At 45.3% G+C, this 20,244-nt stretch overlaps 1 protein-coding gene across 8 annotated transcripts in view; it reads right to left on the minus strand.

The window, feature by feature from the left end:
* NEDD4L (NEDD4 like E3 ubiquitin protein ligase) overlaps nt 1-20,244 on the minus strand; it is a 346,917-nt gene that overhangs the window by 226,092 nt on the left and 100,581 nt on the right. For 5 of the 8 annotated variants that reach the window (XM_082853613.1, XM_082853608.1, XM_082853610.1 and 2 more), the window contains exons 1-2: nt 13,244-13,691; nt 822-895 (exon numbers count right to left, since the gene is read on the minus strand). In XM_082853613.1, the coding sequence (XP_082709739.1) occupies nt 822-895; nt 13,244-13,300 (131 nt within the window). In that variant the 5' untranslated portion in view covers nt 13,301-13,691. Of the gene's footprint in view, nt 1-821; nt 896-13,243; nt 13,692-20,244 lie in introns of those variants that run through there. The other 3 variants (XM_082853615.1, XM_082853611.1, XM_082853609.1) reach the window with 1 other exon arrangement.

Here is a 20,244-nt window from a genome sequence, read left to right on the forward strand (position 1 = left end):
GGGACCGGGGGCCTCATAAGTGACTGGATTTAAATAGTAACCTTTCCTGTTTCCATTCGACAGGGAAGTTGGACTACATCATCTCTAATATATCCTTTAGGTCAAAAGTTCAAAAGGGCTTTCTTCTCCGAAATCTGGTTCAAATCCTAGTTCCAAGTAGCTCTAATCCTCACTCTGCTACCAGTCCAGCAACTTAAGGCAACACACTGTCAAGAGCCAGTAGGGCTGACTGAAAGATACAGGGATACCGGGTGCTACACGCAAAATAAAAATGCTAACTAAAACAGTCAGAATGATGAGGCTGTGAGTGCTTCCGTAAATGCCACAGAAATCACCAAGTCTCTTAATTCCAAAATTACACATGCCAAAAAATATCCAGTTCTCCCAGGAACAAAACAATACTTTGTTTCCCTCAGCTAGGGTTGTTTTTTTAAAAAAAAAAACAAAAAACAGGAATATATTAAAATGAACACAGACATGCTCTTAAACTTATTTTTCTACTGCAGAAAAACAGAAACATCTGAATCGAATTTCCTCATGAAATCAACCTGTAGGAAGGCCAAGCCCGCTAACTGCCTCTGTTGCACAAGGTCTACACCCCTGCAAGAACGTGGTCCCTGAACCAGCTGCAGCGTGAGCATCACCTACTCCATCAGAAACTCGGGAGGCAGGGCCCAGCAATCTCTGCTTTAAGAAGCACCGCCCCGCCCCCGCCCCCGCCCCCGCCCCCGCCCCCGCCGGGTCATTCCGATGCACCTGAACTTGAAAAGCGCTTGCTTAAACTCTCTTCAGAAGCCTACCAGATAACAAAGCAAACATACCTGGCTCCGAAGATGTCCTTTTTGGCGAGATCAATTCCAGAAACAACCTTCACTCTGAGGATACGGGACTCTCCCTGTTGGAGAGGGAAAAAAAGTAGTTTACAAAATGGACTTTCAATCGATCGTTCTCTCAGCCGACATGCAAAGTCAATGATTACTCTTTACGCATAGGCGATCCTTCCTTACGCTGAAGTTCAAAAAGCAACATTCCAGCTCTGAAATCCTACAACCCTAGACATTGAGAGCATCCAAGTTAATTAAGCTCAAGTTTAATTCAAACTAGGTCATGCAGATCAATGATTCCTGCCACAGACAGTAAATATTTCCCAGCTGTACCAAGAACACAACCGCACACACGAAACCACCTAGATAAATGACCAAGTGCAATAACATACCATAAATTTCATAAATAATTCCTCCTTTGAAGTTAATATATTTGTGTGTGTGGCCTGAGAGAGGAATTTCACATGGTAAAATATTTCCTCAAAATTACGGTTTCAAAATGTTGGTGCTGGTAAACAAAAATAATGTCTCATTCCAGTAAAAAGAAATAAAAAGCATCATCCTAAACGGAAGTCACCCCAAAACACCTCAGAAACATTCATTCATTCATCCCATCCACCTGCTTATTTATTCATTCCAATATTTTCTAAGCAGCTCCTATGGGCATTGAGCTTGGACGTGAAATATAGACATGGATATGCTGACAGTCTACTGAGAGTGATAGGCAGACGATAGCACAGGACCCTGTGATGGTACCATGCCAGAAGAAGTCTAGTCTAAGGGCTAAGACATTCAGGAGAGATGAGATGGCTTAGGGGGAAGGGCAGGCAGAAGTCCAGGATAACTCTCAGATTTCCAGTTTGGGCCACTACGTCTTAACATAAATTGAAACAGAGGATTCGGTTGAATTCAAGGTGCCCTGTGAAACAACCAGGTGGGAAAAAAAAGAGATGACTAAACAGATAAATGGGAGAGAGATCTAGTCTGGGCTAGAGACTTGGGAGTTATCAGTGTAGAGCTGACAGGTGGTAGGTAGAGTTCAAGATCTGTGAGAAGTTACCCAAGACGAGTGAGAAGAAAAAATGGCTAGGGATGGAGCCCTCAGGGACCCAAGTGCTGAGGGGCAAGAGAGAAGTAATAGGAAATTCATCTACCCAATATGTTTAGTCAAGACACAGGTGAGGGAAAGAAACCCTAAATGATCTGTACGTTATGTCCTGTCAAAGGAGATAAAGGCAGGGTGAAATAAAACATGGAGTGAAAAGGGTGCTGAACCTTATCGATGAGCCGCCCAGATCACGCGCACATACAGGCAATCGGAACCCATGTTTGAGAACCTCTACTTTCCAGGATCCTTCACCCTTCCAACCATCCACCCCTGACACAAGGCTGCCCACGTGCAAACACAGCAAGGGACACCAACACGTGTGTGTTTATAATTCCCTTTCAAAGGAGGCCTGCATTCAAGTCTGGCAGGATTTAGTATGTTTGGCAACCTTCACGAAAGGATTCAGCGAAGCCAGAGACCCTACTAAACAGGACCTAAAGCAGGACCCTACCACATGGTGTACCAAAGCTCCCAGGGTTACATGCTCTTCCCTTGGTCCTTGAAGCAGGTGCTGAGTGCCCTCCCCTTTCTCTTACACACTCAGCTCACCACCCATCACCAGGGATTCTTTCTTGGCACGTTATCTAGGCTAAGGCTCTTTTCTGTTTCTCATAGCAGGCTGTACCCCACAGCCATCATTTGACAGCTCCTAAGGCCTACCCAGCTCAAGGAACGCCACAGTTGAAGTATTTTTACACGTGGATCAAAATTCGGCAACACGCCTGTGGCAGTTCCTAGTACACCTGGGAAGAGCTTATGACCCACTAGTGCCCGTAGCATACCAATGGAGAACCATGGGTTAAAATGAAATCCTCATCAGCAAGGCGAAGAGGTTAAGACTTTACTTGGGGGAATAAGGAATCATTCAGAAGAAGAAATGAGGAAAAGGAACAGCTGGAGAGGAACTTATTTTTTTCTGTCTCCCTGCCTCCCCCATCCCAACTCTCTGCCCCTCTCACCAATGACAAATATTGCAAATCATCAATTCTCCCAGACACCACTGTGCAGAAGGCGGACAACGGCTGCAACCCCCAGAGGGTGGATACTGTTAAAGGAAAGCGCTACGTCTCCAGGCCCGTCCTTGACGCTGGCTGAAGCAGATGTGTGATCTGGCGACAGAAGGGTGAAAGGACCTTTGCGGAGGAGGATGGAGGGTCTACAAAGCAGTAACTCTTCCAATGACCAACTCAGAGCAACACACCTAGTCTTGCACTTGTGACTGATGTGGGAGCAATAAAGAAGGGACGGTGTGATGAAAACCAAACTACAGTCAATCACAAGTCACGCAGAAGAAGACAAGAATTCTGGTTAGAAATGGTCTCTTTGTCTCACAGCCCTTGGGTTTCTGGGAAATCCTGGGCAGAATCCTGGACTTACCACCAACTCCAGAGGGGGCTCGGAGGAACCTTGTCTGGATTCTAAGGAATAGGGTGAGCCCAGCTAACACCCAGGCCCCTTAGGTTTAACGTTGGGCGAATGTTCTTACATTGGACAGACCTACTTTGCAAAAGCATACATTTTAAAAATCAGGGAACATTTATACAAATAAATGAATAAAAATAAATTTAAATGAAGGGATACCTAGAATTTTTTATGGAAATTGATTTATTCATTTAGTAAACATGAACATCTGTTCTAAGATCTAGGGATACAGGAATGAAGACAGACAAAACTCCCACCCCCTATCCCTCCCAGCCCACCTTCCAGTATTATTGAGAGTGTGCTATACCAGATCCCTCAACTTCATGGGGAAACAAACCAGGAGGGTCTAAACACCTTAATATTTTGTACATACACCCATTCAGTAAACAAATTCTCACCTAGGAATCAATCCTAAGAAAATAAAAATAAAATAAAAAATCCATAAAATTCCCCCAAAACTAGCTAAACGGAGTCATCAAAACATTTTTTTAATTTAAAAATGTAGGGGCTTCCCTGGTGGTGCAGTGGTTAAGAATCTGCCTGCCAATGCAGGGGACATGGGTTCAAGCCCTGGGCCAGGAAGATCCCACATGCCACGGAGCAACTGAGCCCATGCACCACAACTACTGAACCTGTGCTCTAGAGCCCGTGAGCCACAGCTACTGAAACCCACGTGCCTAGAGCCCATGCTCCGCAAGAGAAGCCACCGCACCGCAAGGAAGAGTAGCCCCCGCTCGCCGCAACTAGAGAAAGCCTGTGCTCAGCAACGAAGACCCAATGCAGCCAAATTAATTAATTAATTAATTAAAAAAATAAATAAAAAGCCACAAAAGTAGACAGTTAAATATTCAAAGCAATTCCATGCAATGGGCTATAACACTGTCATTAAAAATATGTGAGTAACCATAAAGAAGACGAAAAGACAACCCTCAGAATGGGAGAAAATATTTGCAAATGAGTCAATGGACAAAGGATTAATCTCCAAAATATATAAACAGCTCATGCAGCTCAATATTAAAGAAACAAACAACGCAATCCAAAAATGGGCAGAAGACCTAAACAGACATTTCTCCAAAGAAGACATACAGATGGCCAAGAAGCACATGAAAAGATACTCAACATCACTAATTATTAGAGAAATGCAAATCAAAACTACAATGAGGTATCACCTCACACCAGTTAGCATGGGCATCATCAGAAAATCTACAAACAACAAATGCTGGAGAGGGTGTGGAGAAAAGGGAACCCTCCTGCACTGTTGGTGGGAATGTAAATTGATACAGCCACTATGGAGAACAGTATGGAGGTTCCTCACAAAACTAAAAATAGAATTACCATATGATCCAGCAATCCCACTCCTGGGCATAAATCCACAGAAAACCATAATTCAAAAAGACACATGCACCCCAATATTCATTGCAGCTCTATTTACAATAGCCAGCACATGGAAGCAACCTAAGTGTCCATTGACAGATGAATGGATAAAGAAGATGTGATACATATATACAGCGGAATATTACTCAGCCATAAAAAGGAACGAAATTGAGTCATTTGTTGAGACGTGGATGGATCTAGAGACTGCCATACAGAGTGAAGTAAGTCAGAAAGAGAAAAACAAATATCGTATATTAACGCATGTATGTGGAACCTAGAGAAATGGTACAGATGAACCTGTTTGCAGGGCAGAAGTTGAGACACAGATGTAGAAAACAAACGTAAGGACACCAAGGGGGGAAAACCGCGTGGGGGTGGGGGGGGGTGTGCTGAATTGGGCGATTGGGACTGACATGTATACACTGATGTGTATAAAACTGGTGACTAATAAGAACTTGTATAAAAAAATAATAAAATTTAAAAATTAAAAAAAAATGAAGCAGAGGTCCTTGGGGAAAAAAAAAAAAAGTGAGAATCTGTCAAGACCTTCATTCATCCCACAAGTATGTACTAAGTAGCCACCGCGTGCAGGACTCATTATCTGGGGGCACAGATGGGAGCAAGATGGAGTTCCTCCCGCCTCAAGGAACCCACAATCTAGAAAACAGAAAGATGGATTACAAGCATATACAAACAAGCCAGACGATTTCTGATGGTGGTTGAGCGCCTTGACAACAACATGACAGTTAAATAGAAGTAACTAAGTAGAGCGAGAGGGGAGGCTATCTAGGACTGGTGGTTGGAGCGGTGACACTGAAGCTGACGGGTGATGGGGTGGGGGGAGTTTCACTCAGGGATGCTGGCAAGTCCCACCGCCTGCAGAGGGCAAGTCCAAGAGGAGAGGCCAGAGGGCCAGCAGAGGGAGGGAGGGCAGCATGGCCGGTGGGGTCAGAGAGCCGAGACGCCAGCCTCATTAGAGGGTGGGCATTAATGCAACCATCTTTGGAAAGTTTCAAGCAGGAGAGTGATAAAATTTGACTTCAGTTTTTAAAAGACCCCTTCAGTTGTTGGGGGTCAGTGACTACAGGGGAACAAGAACAGAAGCAGGAAGACCAATTATAAGAAGATCTGGCAAGAGACGGTGGGGCTTCACATAGGGTAGAGATGGAGAGGGAACCAGATTTTGCACACAAAAGCATGTTCGAAATAAACGATTTGGTTTCTTTTGAAAGTTTCAAAACGGTTTACACAACTGAGTTAGAGAGCAGCTCGTGGTTCAACAGACTGTTTTTCCCTTTTTGACTCGGACCTGCAACTAGACTACGTTTCCCAGCATAAATTGCAGTCACGTGACCAACTTCTGGCCAATGAGATGTGGACAAAAATGATGGACACATTTTCCAGACAAAGTCCCCCCACAAAAATGATGGACACATTTTCCAGACAAGGTCCCCCCACTCACCCACCTCCATTCTCTTCCCTGTTCCCCCTGCTCATTGGAGAAAATCCTGAAGGCCAAGAAGGGGGAACTCCATGAAAGGAGGGGAGTGGAATAGAGCATCCCCTGCCTCACTCTGCCCTGTCCACCACCACCTACTGCCCCTTCCCAGACAGTGAAGCGGAAATAGACTGGTACAGTTTATTCCCACTGAAAACTGAAGGTTGCTTTAGCAGTTAGCCTGCCCTCGCATACGATACAGTCTCATTTTAAAATAGATCAGCTCGGTGCTTTGTGACCACCTGGAGGGGTGGGATAGGGAGGGTGGGAGGGAGGGAGACGCAAGAGGGAAGATATGGGAACATATGTATATGTATAACTGATTCACTTTGTTATAGAGCAGAAACTAACACACCATTGTAAAGCAATTATACTCTAATAAAGATGTTAAAAAAAATAAAAAATAAATAAATATCAATTACATATATATATAGGAAAAGCCCTAGAAAGGATGATGGTAATAGTGATTACCTCTGGATAATGGATAACATCTTTCTGCATATTTGCATTATTTTCCTTTTGAAACATTAAATATTTTTGTTTGGAAACTACATTTTTGTAGAAACTTCAGGAAATACATAAGAAGAAAAGGAAAAATTTTAAATCACAGGCTTAGGCAAAAAGGCTTCCGTATTTCTAAAATGAATAAACCTTTTGTCATAAGAAAACACAGCTACATGTTGTATTTTAGCCAACTCACAAAGGTATAGAGCTGTCTATTTGGAGGATGTGAAAAGGGTCCTCTTATGTAATTCGGAGGCAACTGCTGGGAGATAAAAGGTAGAGAGGGCCTTTAATGAGCGCTTACTATTTACAATCAGCTGTTGCAGGAAATTTCACTTTGCTCCAATATTTAGGGGCAGGAGAGCAGGAAAGAAAAGGCTACTCTATAAAAATAGTTTTTTACACGTGGGTTTCAGACATACAGCAAAAACTTCTTATCTTTGTTTCCTCCAAATAACAAGGCTGCACACAGATAAGCAGCCATCGTCACTCTGTGAGGAAACACATGACCAGGCATGTGACTCATTTATCAGATGCAACGGGCCCCACACCGAGCAACTGTACTCTCTGAAGCATTTTATTACTTTCATAAAATCTACGCATGACATTTTGGTCCCTGGCTATGACTCTGTAGAATTAAATATTTAACTAAGGTGGCTTATGACAGTGAAAATATTATTTGGCAATGGACTGTATGAGGCAGAGAAAGCAAGGCAGAGAAGAGGCGAGGCCAGATAACCACAGGCTTTCCCATGACTTAGAGGGGCTCCTCCCATTCTATTCATCAACTGCCCTGCATTGTTATTGTGTCACAGGGAGGATTCTCTGCACTTGACAGGTGTTTTTCTTTCCCACTTAATTTTCTAATTCTTCATCAAGACATTAAACAAGATAAAGTGCTCAAACCATAAGTGAGTGGCACAGAGGAAGTCCGTACGCCGGGTGGTATTCCGAAGGCTCATTTTGTAAGTCAGCTGTTTGCAACTCGGCAGCCTGCTCATATAAACTGTGTGTAAGTGGTTACCAGATTCCCATGCCCACCCACAAAACCTATTAAATACATAATCTGTCAAAATCGTTCCTGTGGTAAAATAAATCTCAAGTGCAACTCAACACAGGCACTAGAATTTACCCTGTCTCCTGCGAATCTGCCTTGAGAAGATAACTTTTATATTGATATTTGATTCCCTATTCTTAACAACGGCAGATTCCCCCCACCCCAAAAAAAGAAAGTTGATATCTGGGCTGGGTACTAGTGTTGTTACGCCATAGGGATCCACTGTGACCCCATGTGTCACACACACACCAGCTGTCCCTGTGGACGAGGAAGTCCTAAGCCAGGGACTTACATCTTGATTATTCTCCCCTAAATTAATTTATGTCTTTACCTTCCCAATTCTACAGTGTATTTATAGTTCTAGTTATTACCCATGACACTTGCAGTAACCACTCTCTAGATTAAGAGAGATAATTGATATTTTTTGTACCACTGAAATATATAAGTTCTATGTAAGTCAACTAATTTTAGTTGCTTTAAAAAATAAAACAACATATGGGAAGTGTCCACATAGTGCCTGCTACCCAAGAGATACTGTTAATCTCCCCATTCCTACCTGACTCTCGCCCTAACTAGGAGACAAGATCCTGGGCCATACATTTTTTAAAGTTTCCTACATCGACCCATCTTCCCCAAATCACCCCACATTTGTGTCATCTCCAACTCTTGTTATATCCTGTCCTCTTTATCTTCTTTCTGCCTTTTCTACCCCAATTCCTGCCCCCTAAACCTTTTCCCCTCTTCACTCTCTTGAGGGGTTTCCCAACCTTACACTGCTGGTAACTTTTCCCTCTCTCTCTCTCTGTCTCTCTCTCTCTCTGTCTCTCTCTCTCTCTCTCTCTGTGTTCTCCACTTTGACCTTATGACACATTCAACCAAAAACATGTGTTGAGTGATTTATGTTCAAGGAATTTTTGCTAGCAGAAAGGAGGAGCTCAAAACTGAACAAGATGCATTCTTCTCTGCCCCTCGGGGCCTTACAGTCAGCTGCAGAGGTTAGTACACACATACCTGAAATATGCCTGTAATACAGGGGTGAAACAGAGGTGTGAGATACGTGTGGGGAGAACAAAGATAGAGGATGGAAAATGAGAGCAGCCCAATACCAAGACTACACATCCAGCTCAACCTCAGATAACACCAATGACAGCAAACAGCCCGCACCTACGGGACCATCCACAGTAGCTGTTCACCACTGTCAGCCCAACACACAACATCTGAAACTAGTGGAAGTCCCAAGGATATCAGTTCCGGAAAAAGCTACAGAAATACAGGATTCTGTGCAACCTAAATTTCTTAACCTCTACTAGATTACAACCATTCTTAATGTCAAATGGAAAAGTTAAAAAACGGGAAGAAGTGAAAGGATGGCCCTCCAGAGCAGAGTCAATTTTAATGCACAAGGTGACGGACTTTCAGAAATGATGTTGTGTGGCTTTAAAATAGGTCCATGAATTCTTGAAATTCCGTTCTTCAAGAGGCAGGGCTTAATCTCTCTCCCTTGCTGGGGGTGGATTTGGTGACTTCTAACAGACTGTGGAGGAAGTGACGGTGTGTAACTTTGAAGACTGGGTCATAAAAAGCAAAGCATTGTGTCTCACTCCCCCTCTCAGATCACTCACTCTGGCGGGAACCAGATGCTGCCATGTTGTGAGGACGCTCAGGCAGCCCGATGAGAAGGTCCATGTAGCGAGGAACTGAGGCCTCCTGCCAACAGCCATGTGAGTGAACCGTCTTGGAAGTGGGTCCTCCAGCCTCAATTAAGCCTTCTGATGACAGCATTCCTGGCTGACATCATACTTCAACCTCATGACAGATCTTTGCATGCTATGTGCCACCAAGGCATGAATCAGAGCCACCCAGCTAAGCCATCTTTGATCTCTTGACGCACAGAAACTGAGGTAACACACGCTTGTTGTTTTAAGCTGCTGAGTTTAGGGATAATCTGTTACACGGCAATAAAGAACTAACGCACGTGGAGAATCCCATGCAATAATTAATGGGAGCCTGATTTCTCTCTCTGCTAAATTGAGATTTTCCTGTGCATTAGGACAATGTTTCAATACAAGGGAAAAAAACACCAGTGAGAAGAAAGACCATTGCCTGTATTTTCTATCACGTAACAAGCAGTGGCATTTTTAAGGCAGGATTAACAGAATTTGGTTGACTTGCTCAATATAAGCGCATCAGCTATATTATTTTAAGTAGTATGGAACACCCATGCCCTGTTAGTACAGTCAAAATCTGAAACTGGGACAACTCCAGAAAATTTCAGATATACGATCATAAGTATGACATTAAAAACAAAAATTCCAGAAAGAATGGTGATAGGGCTTCCCTGGTGGCGCAGTGGTTGAGAGTCCGCCTGCCGATGCAGGGGACACGGGTTCGTGCCCCGGTCCGGGAGGATCCCGCATGCCGCGGAGCGGCTGGGCGCATGAGCCATGGCCGCTGAGCCTGCGCGTCCGGAGCCTGTGCTCCGCAACGGGAGGGGCCACAACAGTGAGAGGCCCGCGTACCACAAAAAAACAAAAAAACAACACTCATTTAAACTCATCCCGTTTTCTTCATTCGGCAGCCTCAATCTGAGTTATCACTAACAGCGGGATGGTCCGTCAACCAACTAACATAGCCTCAACTGTTCCTTCTTCTAATAGTAACTGGGTGCCTGTTATGTGCCCTGCTCTATGTCCTTGCCGTTGATGTGTGTGGCAGCTTCTCTCGTCCTAATTCACCTGCCGCCTCACTAGCCCAATCTTTCTAAAATGTCTGTTCTCCTTGCTCCAGTGGGACCGCCCCATGGACAAATGGACCCAATTAAAACTCCTCCCTGAAGGGTCACCACAACCTGCTCTATCCCCAACCTACCTGTGCTCTTCATGGGGACCTAACTGCCCTCCCCTCTGCACCTGCCCAGACAGCACCTATTCACGCCCCATGGTCTGCTCAGGTCCATGTGGTTATTCAACCAAAAGTGCTTACTCTGTCGTGAAAAAAGTACAAGGAATAAGGAATCAATAAGACAGTTCACACCCACAGAAATTCACTGCCTATGTATCAGGAGAACAACATACACATGTAATTACAAGATGACATGGTAAGTTTAATAAAAGCAATGGATGGTATTCTGCGGGAACTCAGAGGAGGAAGAAATTAGTGTTCGTGTGACGGGTGGGGAGAGGGAAGTAGACTAGAAGGCTGAGTAAAGCCCCAGATGAGTAAGAATGAGGAGACGGAAAAGCATCCTTTCAGACAAAGAGAGAAGCATGAGGGCCCCTCCAGATGGAAAGAAGGTTAGTGAACAGGGCTATGGGGGAAGGGAAGAGTTGTCCCGGCCTGGTTTCATCCTCTGTGCTGTGCAAGGCAAACACGGTTAGCAGGTGAGGGACAGGTTCGCCAGGTGACAAGCAGAGGACAGAATGAAGGGAGGTGGGTCCAGAGAGAAGGACAGGGAAAGCAATGACATGGGCTGCTACACTGTCTGACAGGTGAGCAGCACAGTGGCCCTGGATGGAGGATAGGGGACTGGTTCCAAAGCTATTGCTGGGGGAGCAGCACGGATTGGTGACAGACTGGCTTTGCAAGACAAGGAGACGGCATCAAGTCAGGTTTCCAGTTTCAGTGCTAGTGGGGGAAGATGCAGTCAGATGACAGGAAACAAAGGAAGAAGAGCGGGGTCTGAGGCTCAGGCAAATAAAAGGACTTGGGTTTCTCAATCTGGGGTTATCTTCCCAGCGTGCAGGCAGAGATCTCCAAGAGGCTGTCAGCGGTCAGAAACCAGAGCTCAGTCCAGAGGTCAGAAGTGGACCCCCAGTGTGGGAGGCCCTGCCTCTGAGCCTGCCTTCAGACTGACCGTTTATTCTGGTACTTAAGTCATAAATCACTGTCGTCCTTTTTTTTTTCTTGTTAGGTAAGTCTTATTTTCTCAACTAAACCCCATGGTTGCAAGGTCCAATATGGTAGCCACTACCTACAAGAAGCTATTTAAATTTAATTAAAATCAATTAAAATTCAGTTCCTTGGTAACATCAGTCACACTTTTAAGTGTTCGACAGCCTCATATGCCTAATGGTTACTACACTGGACAACACAGAGAACATTTCCATAATCACAGAAAGTTCTACTGGACGGTGCTGCTCTAAGGGCACCAACTCAATGCAGGAAGGTAGCAGGATTTGAATTATGTCTCGCGAGAGGGAAGATTGGAAAGAAGGGCAGGAGGGAGGAAAGGACCCCAATCATAACTTAGAACACTGCAGAAGAGTTAAACTATGGAACACAGCTATCTGGAAATGAGACAGGCGTTATGGTAATCACATGTTCTAGGATCAAGATTTCTTCTCAAAGATTAAAGACCAGTATGCAAATTATGTACCTACAGATTAAGAGCTGAGAAGACTAATAAAGCAAATACTATGTAGTACAGCATGGTCTCCCTGCGTCTAGACATTTACAAAATCGTTCTATACATAGGAGAATTGCAGAGATAGTGACTTCATAGCAAGTGTGATAAAGATCTGGGAGTTTTCGCTGATGAGGCCAGTATCCTAACAAGGTTGCTAAGTCCTGCAAAATATTCACAGAAAAAGCATTCAGGAGGAAAGAAAAGAGGTAAAATTCCAACAGGGATTCTTGGTCCCTTTAAGAGAACTATGGACCTCCTGGACAATAGAGGCAAAGGGCTGGTGGAACTGAACACAGCTGAAGGAGTGGGGGTGGCCGATGACCTAGAAAACTACCCAGAGGGAAGCCAGACCAGGCCCACAGGATGACCCGCAGGAGGAGACCGCAAGCACATGGGATGGAACAGTTCTATCTGGGCAGACTGGCTGCGACCACGTCCACCCGCTCCAGAAAAGCACGGTTGTCACAGAAGACAGATTCCACGAGAATCACATTCGAGCACCGATACAATTTCTGTCACTTCTCATGCCAGTTCTGCATGGCTTGCCCCGAACCACGCAGGTCTGTCTCATACTCTCCTTTCCACCCCTCCGACCAAATACTGTGTTGACTGTTTGGCCTGAAAAGTGCTGGCATTACATTTCTTTCTTTTGGTGACAGCACTGGATGTCTCTGTTTCTGACTCTCAAATACAACAGAACCATGGCATTCCCAGCGGTCACCACGAGTCCTTTGCAGTTATCACTATTCTATATCCCTTCACCTGGAAATACATCCCTGAAGAAGCGATGGAGGAGCAGGTGGGCTCAGGGGTCAGCGGGAGGCTGAGGAGTTAGCAATGGGTGAAGGCCAAGGTCAGTCACAGGCTAAGTGGCACCTGCATTTCCACAGGCCTCACACCTAACATGACTCAAACATACGCCTCGGCAAGCATGCAGAGTCTTCCACGTATGGACAGGTTTTTAGACTGGCTCTCAATTAGAAACGTTAGATCCTTAAAGGCCAAGAATCCACAGCAATTCAGTGACGATGGGGAGGGGCAGGGAGGGTACCAGTGAACGATGTCCACGAGACGGCTGCGCTGGCAAGAGTCCCAGTTTCCAGGACATCGTCACTCTCCTCCACTAATTCAAGATTCTCTTCGTACCGTAGGGGTTGGTAAAACTCCATGTAAAAGGTCCTCAAAGAATCCATCTGTCAATGGTCTCTTTGTTCCAAACCTGATCATAAGACAGGAGACATTTTTAAATTCCTCTGAGATGGCTAAGACAAGAATGATCTTGTGTTTCTAGTTCTAAAAATGATAATAAACAGCTGCACTTTGTTGAAAGCCAAAAATCATAGCTCCAGATCTAAAATTACATAGATTTTTATTTTATTTTTTTTGGCCATGTCACTTGCAGGATTTTAGTTCCCCAACCAGGGATCGAACCCGGGCCCTCGGCAGTGAGAGTGCAGAGTCCTAACCACTGGACCACCAAGGAAGTCCCTAAAATTCTGTATTTTTCATGGCAGTCATAACTCTGACCTCTCGCAATAAAGTGAAATCTAGGTTTCTGGGGGGAGTGTGTAGTTTGGCCAGAAGGAACTGGAAGAGGTCTGAGTTTCAGGAGGCAGGGACTCCCAAGGGTCCCCAAGAAGACATTCCCCAGGTGAATTCCCCATGGCTGAGAGAAACTGCCAGTCATCTCAGAGAAATTACAGACAAATATCAAGAGATGGGCAAAGGTCCCAGCGTCAAAAGAAGTTATGAATCACATTGCAAATTATACGGACGGGGCTTATGGCAGTTCATCCCTCCACCAGCACCACCAATTGGCTGTTTTTGCTCAGATCTCTTCCTTACTTGTCTTTAGGTGTCAGGTTAAGTATCACGTTCTCTGAAAATGTCTTTCCAGGGCTCCTAGATTCGTTAAGTTCTCCTGCAATAAGCTCCCATAGGACCCTGTATGTCTCCTCTCACCCTTTTTGGTCACTGGCCTTTTTAATTAGCTATCATGGCCAAAGACGAAGCTCTCGGAGGGCAGAGGCTAGACAGATCTCGGGAACTGACAAGAAGAATGGTCCACGGGCAGCCACCCAACGCCAGAGAGACACAAGGCAACCACTCCCCTTGCTCAGGACTGTTCTCCTAGACTCTAGCAAAGAGGTGGGCACCCCATGTTTCAGGGGGAATGAATAAATGATATTCATCCAAAGCAATGTTCTAGAGTGAATCACTAAATGTGTTATGAACATTTAGAAAAGAAAAATCTCCAGCAAAGGTTTGCTAAGAATAAAAGACATGCACACTTATTCCCTTTTCTGAGAAGGTGAAAAGTTCAAGGGCATGTTGCATACTAGTGGACGTGGACCCTGGCCAGCTTACAACCAAAACACACTGTATTCTTCTAGACAAGATGATGATGTGAAGGTGAAGTGATGCTAAAGTGAGGTGGGGCTTAGCTGCACCCAGCTGCTCACTCTTATCCAAAGCCTAATCATTAGAAAACTCCAGGGGTCCTCCGGGGGTTCTGTCACGGGGCTCATGTCGTGGAGCTCCATGATTACCTCCATCCTGGGCCACGTTGTGAGCCAGGAAAATCTGGAGGGGGTTATTGATGGCAGGCTAAACCAATTTGTAGTTGATACACACAACCAGATAAAATGTCAGATAACTGGATCAGAATCCAACAAGATTTCATCAGAATGGGTGACGGGCCAAAGCTCATAGGATGGAGTTTTATAGTGGTGAGCGCTGTGTGTGCTTAGCTGCCTGAGTCAATGCCGAGGGATGGAAGAAACAGAATGGGAGAGCATCAAAAGCGGGGCGGGGGGGTGGAATTCTTGGGGGTTTATTTCATCTTTGGTGCAATATGACTCAACTGTGTGACAGTATAATTATCCCCAGTCCAGAGCAGGGAACGTCATCACACTGGTGCCCTGGACCTGCATTATGTGCAAACCCAAGAGGCATGACTTGGGAGGGAGGTGGTCGTTTTGCTTTGATTTTTTAAGTAAATAGGACAAAATCTATATAATAGAACACTAAGCAACCATAAGAATGAGGATGTTCTCTACGGACAGATTTGAAAATCCAAGATGTACTGTCACATGAAACAGCTAGGTGGAGATGTGGGGTTAACGCCATCCTTTACATAAAAAGGAGATGGACGGACACGTGTGTATGTGGATACACACGGATTAGGTGTTTGCGTGTCATAAAGTAAACTTTGCAAGGACATCAGAAACTGGTACCACTGGCTGATGCTGAGGACAGAAACTAGTTGGTTAGGGACAGGTATGAGAGAGGAAGACGAGCACACACATATGTCACTGTATGGCCTTTTTTATGCTTTTAATTAAAACGATTTACATGTATTAACAACTCAAAAATATTGTTTTTAAGTAGCCAGGATAGTTAATAAACAAACATCACTGGAAGACTAAAAAAAAAAAAAGAAAAACGGGTTAAACACATTTCTAAGAGCAGATTCTTTCTGCAGGAAGTGGGTGGGTTGGCAGAAACCAAGTCATCTTCTCTTATGAGGCCGCGGAGGACAAACCCCAACCCCAGGAGTGAAAGCTGCAGGAAGGCAGATGCGCCTCACTGAGGGAAGGAACTTCCAGCTGTTAACCCTGGTCGAACACGGAGCAGGTGGCCTCCCGAGGCAGAGAGATGGCCGGTTAGCCCCAGAGAGAGAGAAAAGATCAGCACCTGATACCAGAAGTATCACCAGGGAAGAAGAAAATGAAGCAAATGGTCCCTGGCGCCCCTTCCCAGCTCTGAGATGCCGCGATTTTAGAAGACAGGCACATCGGGGGCGGGGATGAAAAACTCGTCTGAAATTTATGCGAGATCACACCCCGCCAGCAGAATGGATATGTGTAACTTCTCTAAGACAAAACAAAGGAGTAAGAATCACAACCCCCATCCACCACACACTGAAACACAAGACTATTCATAAATCAGGATGCTTCCTGACTCTCAGCCAGTTTCAAAACAACACGAATGAAATAATTTAGAAATGAACTAAGAGCATCTGTAAACAGTATTCTTTTTGGTTTGTTTGTTGTTGTTCTTATTCGATAAAGGATTTACGGTGGCTGACTGGCTCTATATGTGATGTTTAAAATCCCTTTATGAAGAATGGCAACACTTCTACAATGGGCTGGTCTTAGAATCATTTCAAGAGTTAACACAAGGGAAGGACTAGGTAAGAGGGCAGGAGGTCACTGATTCAAGGAGTGGCTGAAGTTAGCTTGAATGCTGCAGGAAGAGCTAAACTCAAACACCACGGAGGAGCACAAGCCTCAGCTGCAAGGGGAGAGTCAAGATCAATCCCACCCAGGGAGAAGCTGCCAACAGAACGGAGCTGGCCCATCAGAACGTCAAGAAGCCACGGCACCCGGTGCCACAAACCTAGAGAGCTGCAGGCGTCAACAACAGGACAGCGGATCCGGGGGGGGGGGGGGGGGGACAAGGATACTGGGACCAGAGGCCCAGATAGCAACCCTTACTTCGAACGCATCCCTCCCTCCTGACTCCCCTTCTACCATCGTCTGTGGCCGAAAGCCAGCAGTACACCATGAGTGATGCTCACCTGTAACTTATCTACCAGGTATCTGGACACCTGAGGCAAAACCTTCAGGGTCACTGGCTTCACGTTGAAAAGGAGACAAGCTTACTGGCTGTAATAATCTCATGTCAGGCAGAACCACTGTTTCTAATAGCTGTACTTCCTTAAAATGTGCAAATGTGTGCTATCAGATTTCATATTTCAGCTGAGCCTCATTACCCAGCAATGCCACTTTATTACAAAGACATAACTCATATCAGCAACTCATTAATGAGATGGTGACTCAAAAATTCTATTTCCTAATTCATCAGAATTGTGCTAAATTATTTTTTTTCCAGTTTCTTCCTAAAACTACATAAGATAATTTTAAAATCAGTGCTTTGACTTTTTTTTTTTTAAACTATCAAAATCAAGTTTTCTAGCCCTTTTTCAAACTACAAAATAATCTCATCTACTACGTGGGTGTGTGCTGCTTCCAAAGAGAGGTATAGTGAAGTAACACCAGAACTAAAATTACACATGTGTTACTTCCAAAAGAACGATTTCGGAGGAAAAAGAAAACAAGAAGGTTCAGGAAATTTTTTTCAGACAGCTGCAGGAGGCTAGATGGTGTTACGGAGCGAGTTCTCTGAAAGACCATGTGAAATACATTTTAAAATATTTATTCCTTTCACAGTAATATTTTATGACATTTGATTACTTTCGAACGGTCCTAATATGGATTTCACATAATATAGGAGGGAAGAAATTCCAAAAGGAAGTAATCCCTTCAAAACTGCTTTCATTGTTTTTTCTACCTACAAATGTACACACACACATCTCCCTGTATCTGAACAGCATCTGAAACACAGGAGGCCCTCATCAATATGTGATGGATAACTGGGTATCATGAATAATATTTGGGTGTTGCACTGGCAGCAGCTTCTGAACATTTGGCAAACTGTTTGCAGCTTCCCGGTTCCAGATGGGGGCTGGGACTCAGCGGGTATTCAGAGTTAGAGCTGTGATCATCACCTAGTTAGGCCCCTTGTGGTTACAGCACACAATCCTCTATCCTCCTCTGCGCCCCCCAGTCCTTGCTCTCTGAAACAGAGTTCACAGGCAGGCTTCGCTCTGCACAGAACTGAGTTTAGCTACCACAGAATCGGGCAAGGTGAGGGCCACCTGTGTACAGTGTTTTCATTTTAGGGAACTTTTTTCTTGGACTTAGGGCCTTTTTTAAGGCCCACGTCTCATGTCCATTTCTTACTTCCTAAGAGTTTTTTATTGAATACTGCATTCATTTTATTGATCAATTTCTATCCGATGCTATTTCTTTCTATATTTTGAAATTCATGTTTAATTTTTTTTTTTCGGCTGCATTGGGTCTTCATTGCTGAGCGCAGGCTTTCTCTAGTTGCAGCGAGCAGGGGCTACTCTTACTTGCAGTGTGCGTGCTTCTCACTGCGGTGGCTTCTCTTGTTGCGGACCACGGGCTCCAGGTGCGCAGGCTTCAGTAGTTGTGGTTCGCAGGCTCAGTAGTTGCAGCTCACGGGCTCTAGAGTGCAGGCTCAGTAGTTGTGGAGCACGGGCTTAGTTGCACTGCGGCATGTGGGATCTTCCCGGACCAGGACTCGAATCCATGTGCCCTACACTGGCAGGTGGATTCTTAACCACTGTGCCACCAGGGAAGCCCAAAATTCATGTTTACTTTTAACGCCAAGCTCTCTGCATTTGTTTTTTTTTGGTTTTTTTTTTTTTTTTGCGGTACGCAGGCCTCTCACTATTGTGGCCTCTCCCGTTGCGGAGCACAGGCTCCGGACGCGCACGCTCAGCGGCCATGGCTCACGGGCCCAGCCGCTCCGCAGCATGTGGGATCTTCCCGGACCGGGGCACGAACCCGTGTCCCCTGCATCAGCAGGCGGACTTTCAACCACTGCGCCACCAGGGAAGCCCTGCACTTGGTTTTGACGGTCAATATTTCACAAAGTTTTACCAACTTGCTTCTCCTTTGAATCTACCAACATGCCAGCCTAGGGGATGCCACGTCAACCTCTTCCCACTTCCAAGTGCGATCTCCTCCCCTGCAGCGACACGTTTTATACCCTTCACAAGGCCTCTGCTGTCCTTCAGAACCATCTATAAAGAGCCTGCTATGTTTATAAGGGTGATTTTAAAGTTTTTAACATTATTATCAAGTGAGAGACTGTAGAAAGACAGGAACCAACCATCCATCCAGAGAATGATAAAGCTCATGATATATAACCGGTCCACTCAAAGGAGCCTTTGAGCCAGATCCCTTCCACAGCCTGGACCGGCTCATTCCACCTCTCCTCTCCCCAAAACCCTGAGGATGCAGAGAGCATCAGCCACCCACCCTTCAAGTGGCCGTGCACAACCGTGGAATTTGTGCATTTCCCACACTGGACCGGTGCTACTTCCCTGCAAGAGTCTATGCAGGAAGCGGTGCCAGGAACCCACAGGGCCGGCAGGGAGCATCTTCTTGGAGTACCAATTTTTCTGGACGTCTTGATGAATAGGACAGCGGTTCTCAGAGTGTGGACCCCCAACTATCAGCAACAGCATCACCTGGCACCTTGGTGGAAATGCTGGTTCTCAGGCCCTACCCAACACCCCAGAACCAGAATCTCTGGGGCTGGGCTCCAGTGATCTGTGTTTACAAGCTCCCAGGTGATCCTAAAGTGCAATAAAGTTTGCGGAAGAATATTATATTAAACAAAGCATCATGCAGCAAAATGGGCAATTTGCACCCGTTTTTACGATCTCCCATTTGCGGGGACAAGCTTACTCCCCTCTCCCAGGGAAAACTTGGACAGAAACGTGTGAGAAGCACCAACAAAATTTCTCAATGCAGGGACCCCAGACCTGCACCTGCAACCCTAAGCCCTCCTCCCGCATCCCAGCCCTGTGTCTCTCTCTGAGCCAGCAATGCTGAGAAGAGGAGCTGGGATCTAACCCAAAAGTGAACAGATCCTCAGCGCTCACCTCCTCCCTCTGTCCCGACACCGCGAAGCTTCCCAATGACTCTTACCAAGAATCACTCTGTGGGAGAGAACAGACACCAAAACATTTCCAACGGTTCCTCTGGCATGGCAGGAAAAGTGACTGTTTCACTTGGAGTGTAATTCTCCATCACGCCTGAGTTGCTCTGTTTATCTTTTCTTTATTTCTCCAGAGAGTATTTATTTTACTTTCAAAATGAGAAATTAAACTGTTTTCACGAGGAGGTAGAAGCGCTTTATGCCACAACGGTTTCTTTTTATGTCATCCCACGTTGACCCAATCTTGCCGATTCTTTCTATCCTATGGTATAGATGATCTGATACTCAACTTCACCATATATGTTTGAATCGACCTCCCTCCCCCCCCCCCCCCCCCCCGCCTACTGAAGGATCTCATTCTCTTCCTGTGCTGACGCGTCAACACGAAGGCAGCCCTGGTCACCATCAGTCTAGGACTCTCTTGTGACCATGGACCCCCATTCCACCCTCTCT

This window comes from Leucopleurus acutus (assembly GCF_964270905.1).
Source record: "Leucopleurus acutus genome assembly, chromosome: 13".
NCBI lineage: Eukaryota > Metazoa > Chordata > Mammalia > Artiodactyla > Delphinidae > Leucopleurus > Leucopleurus acutus.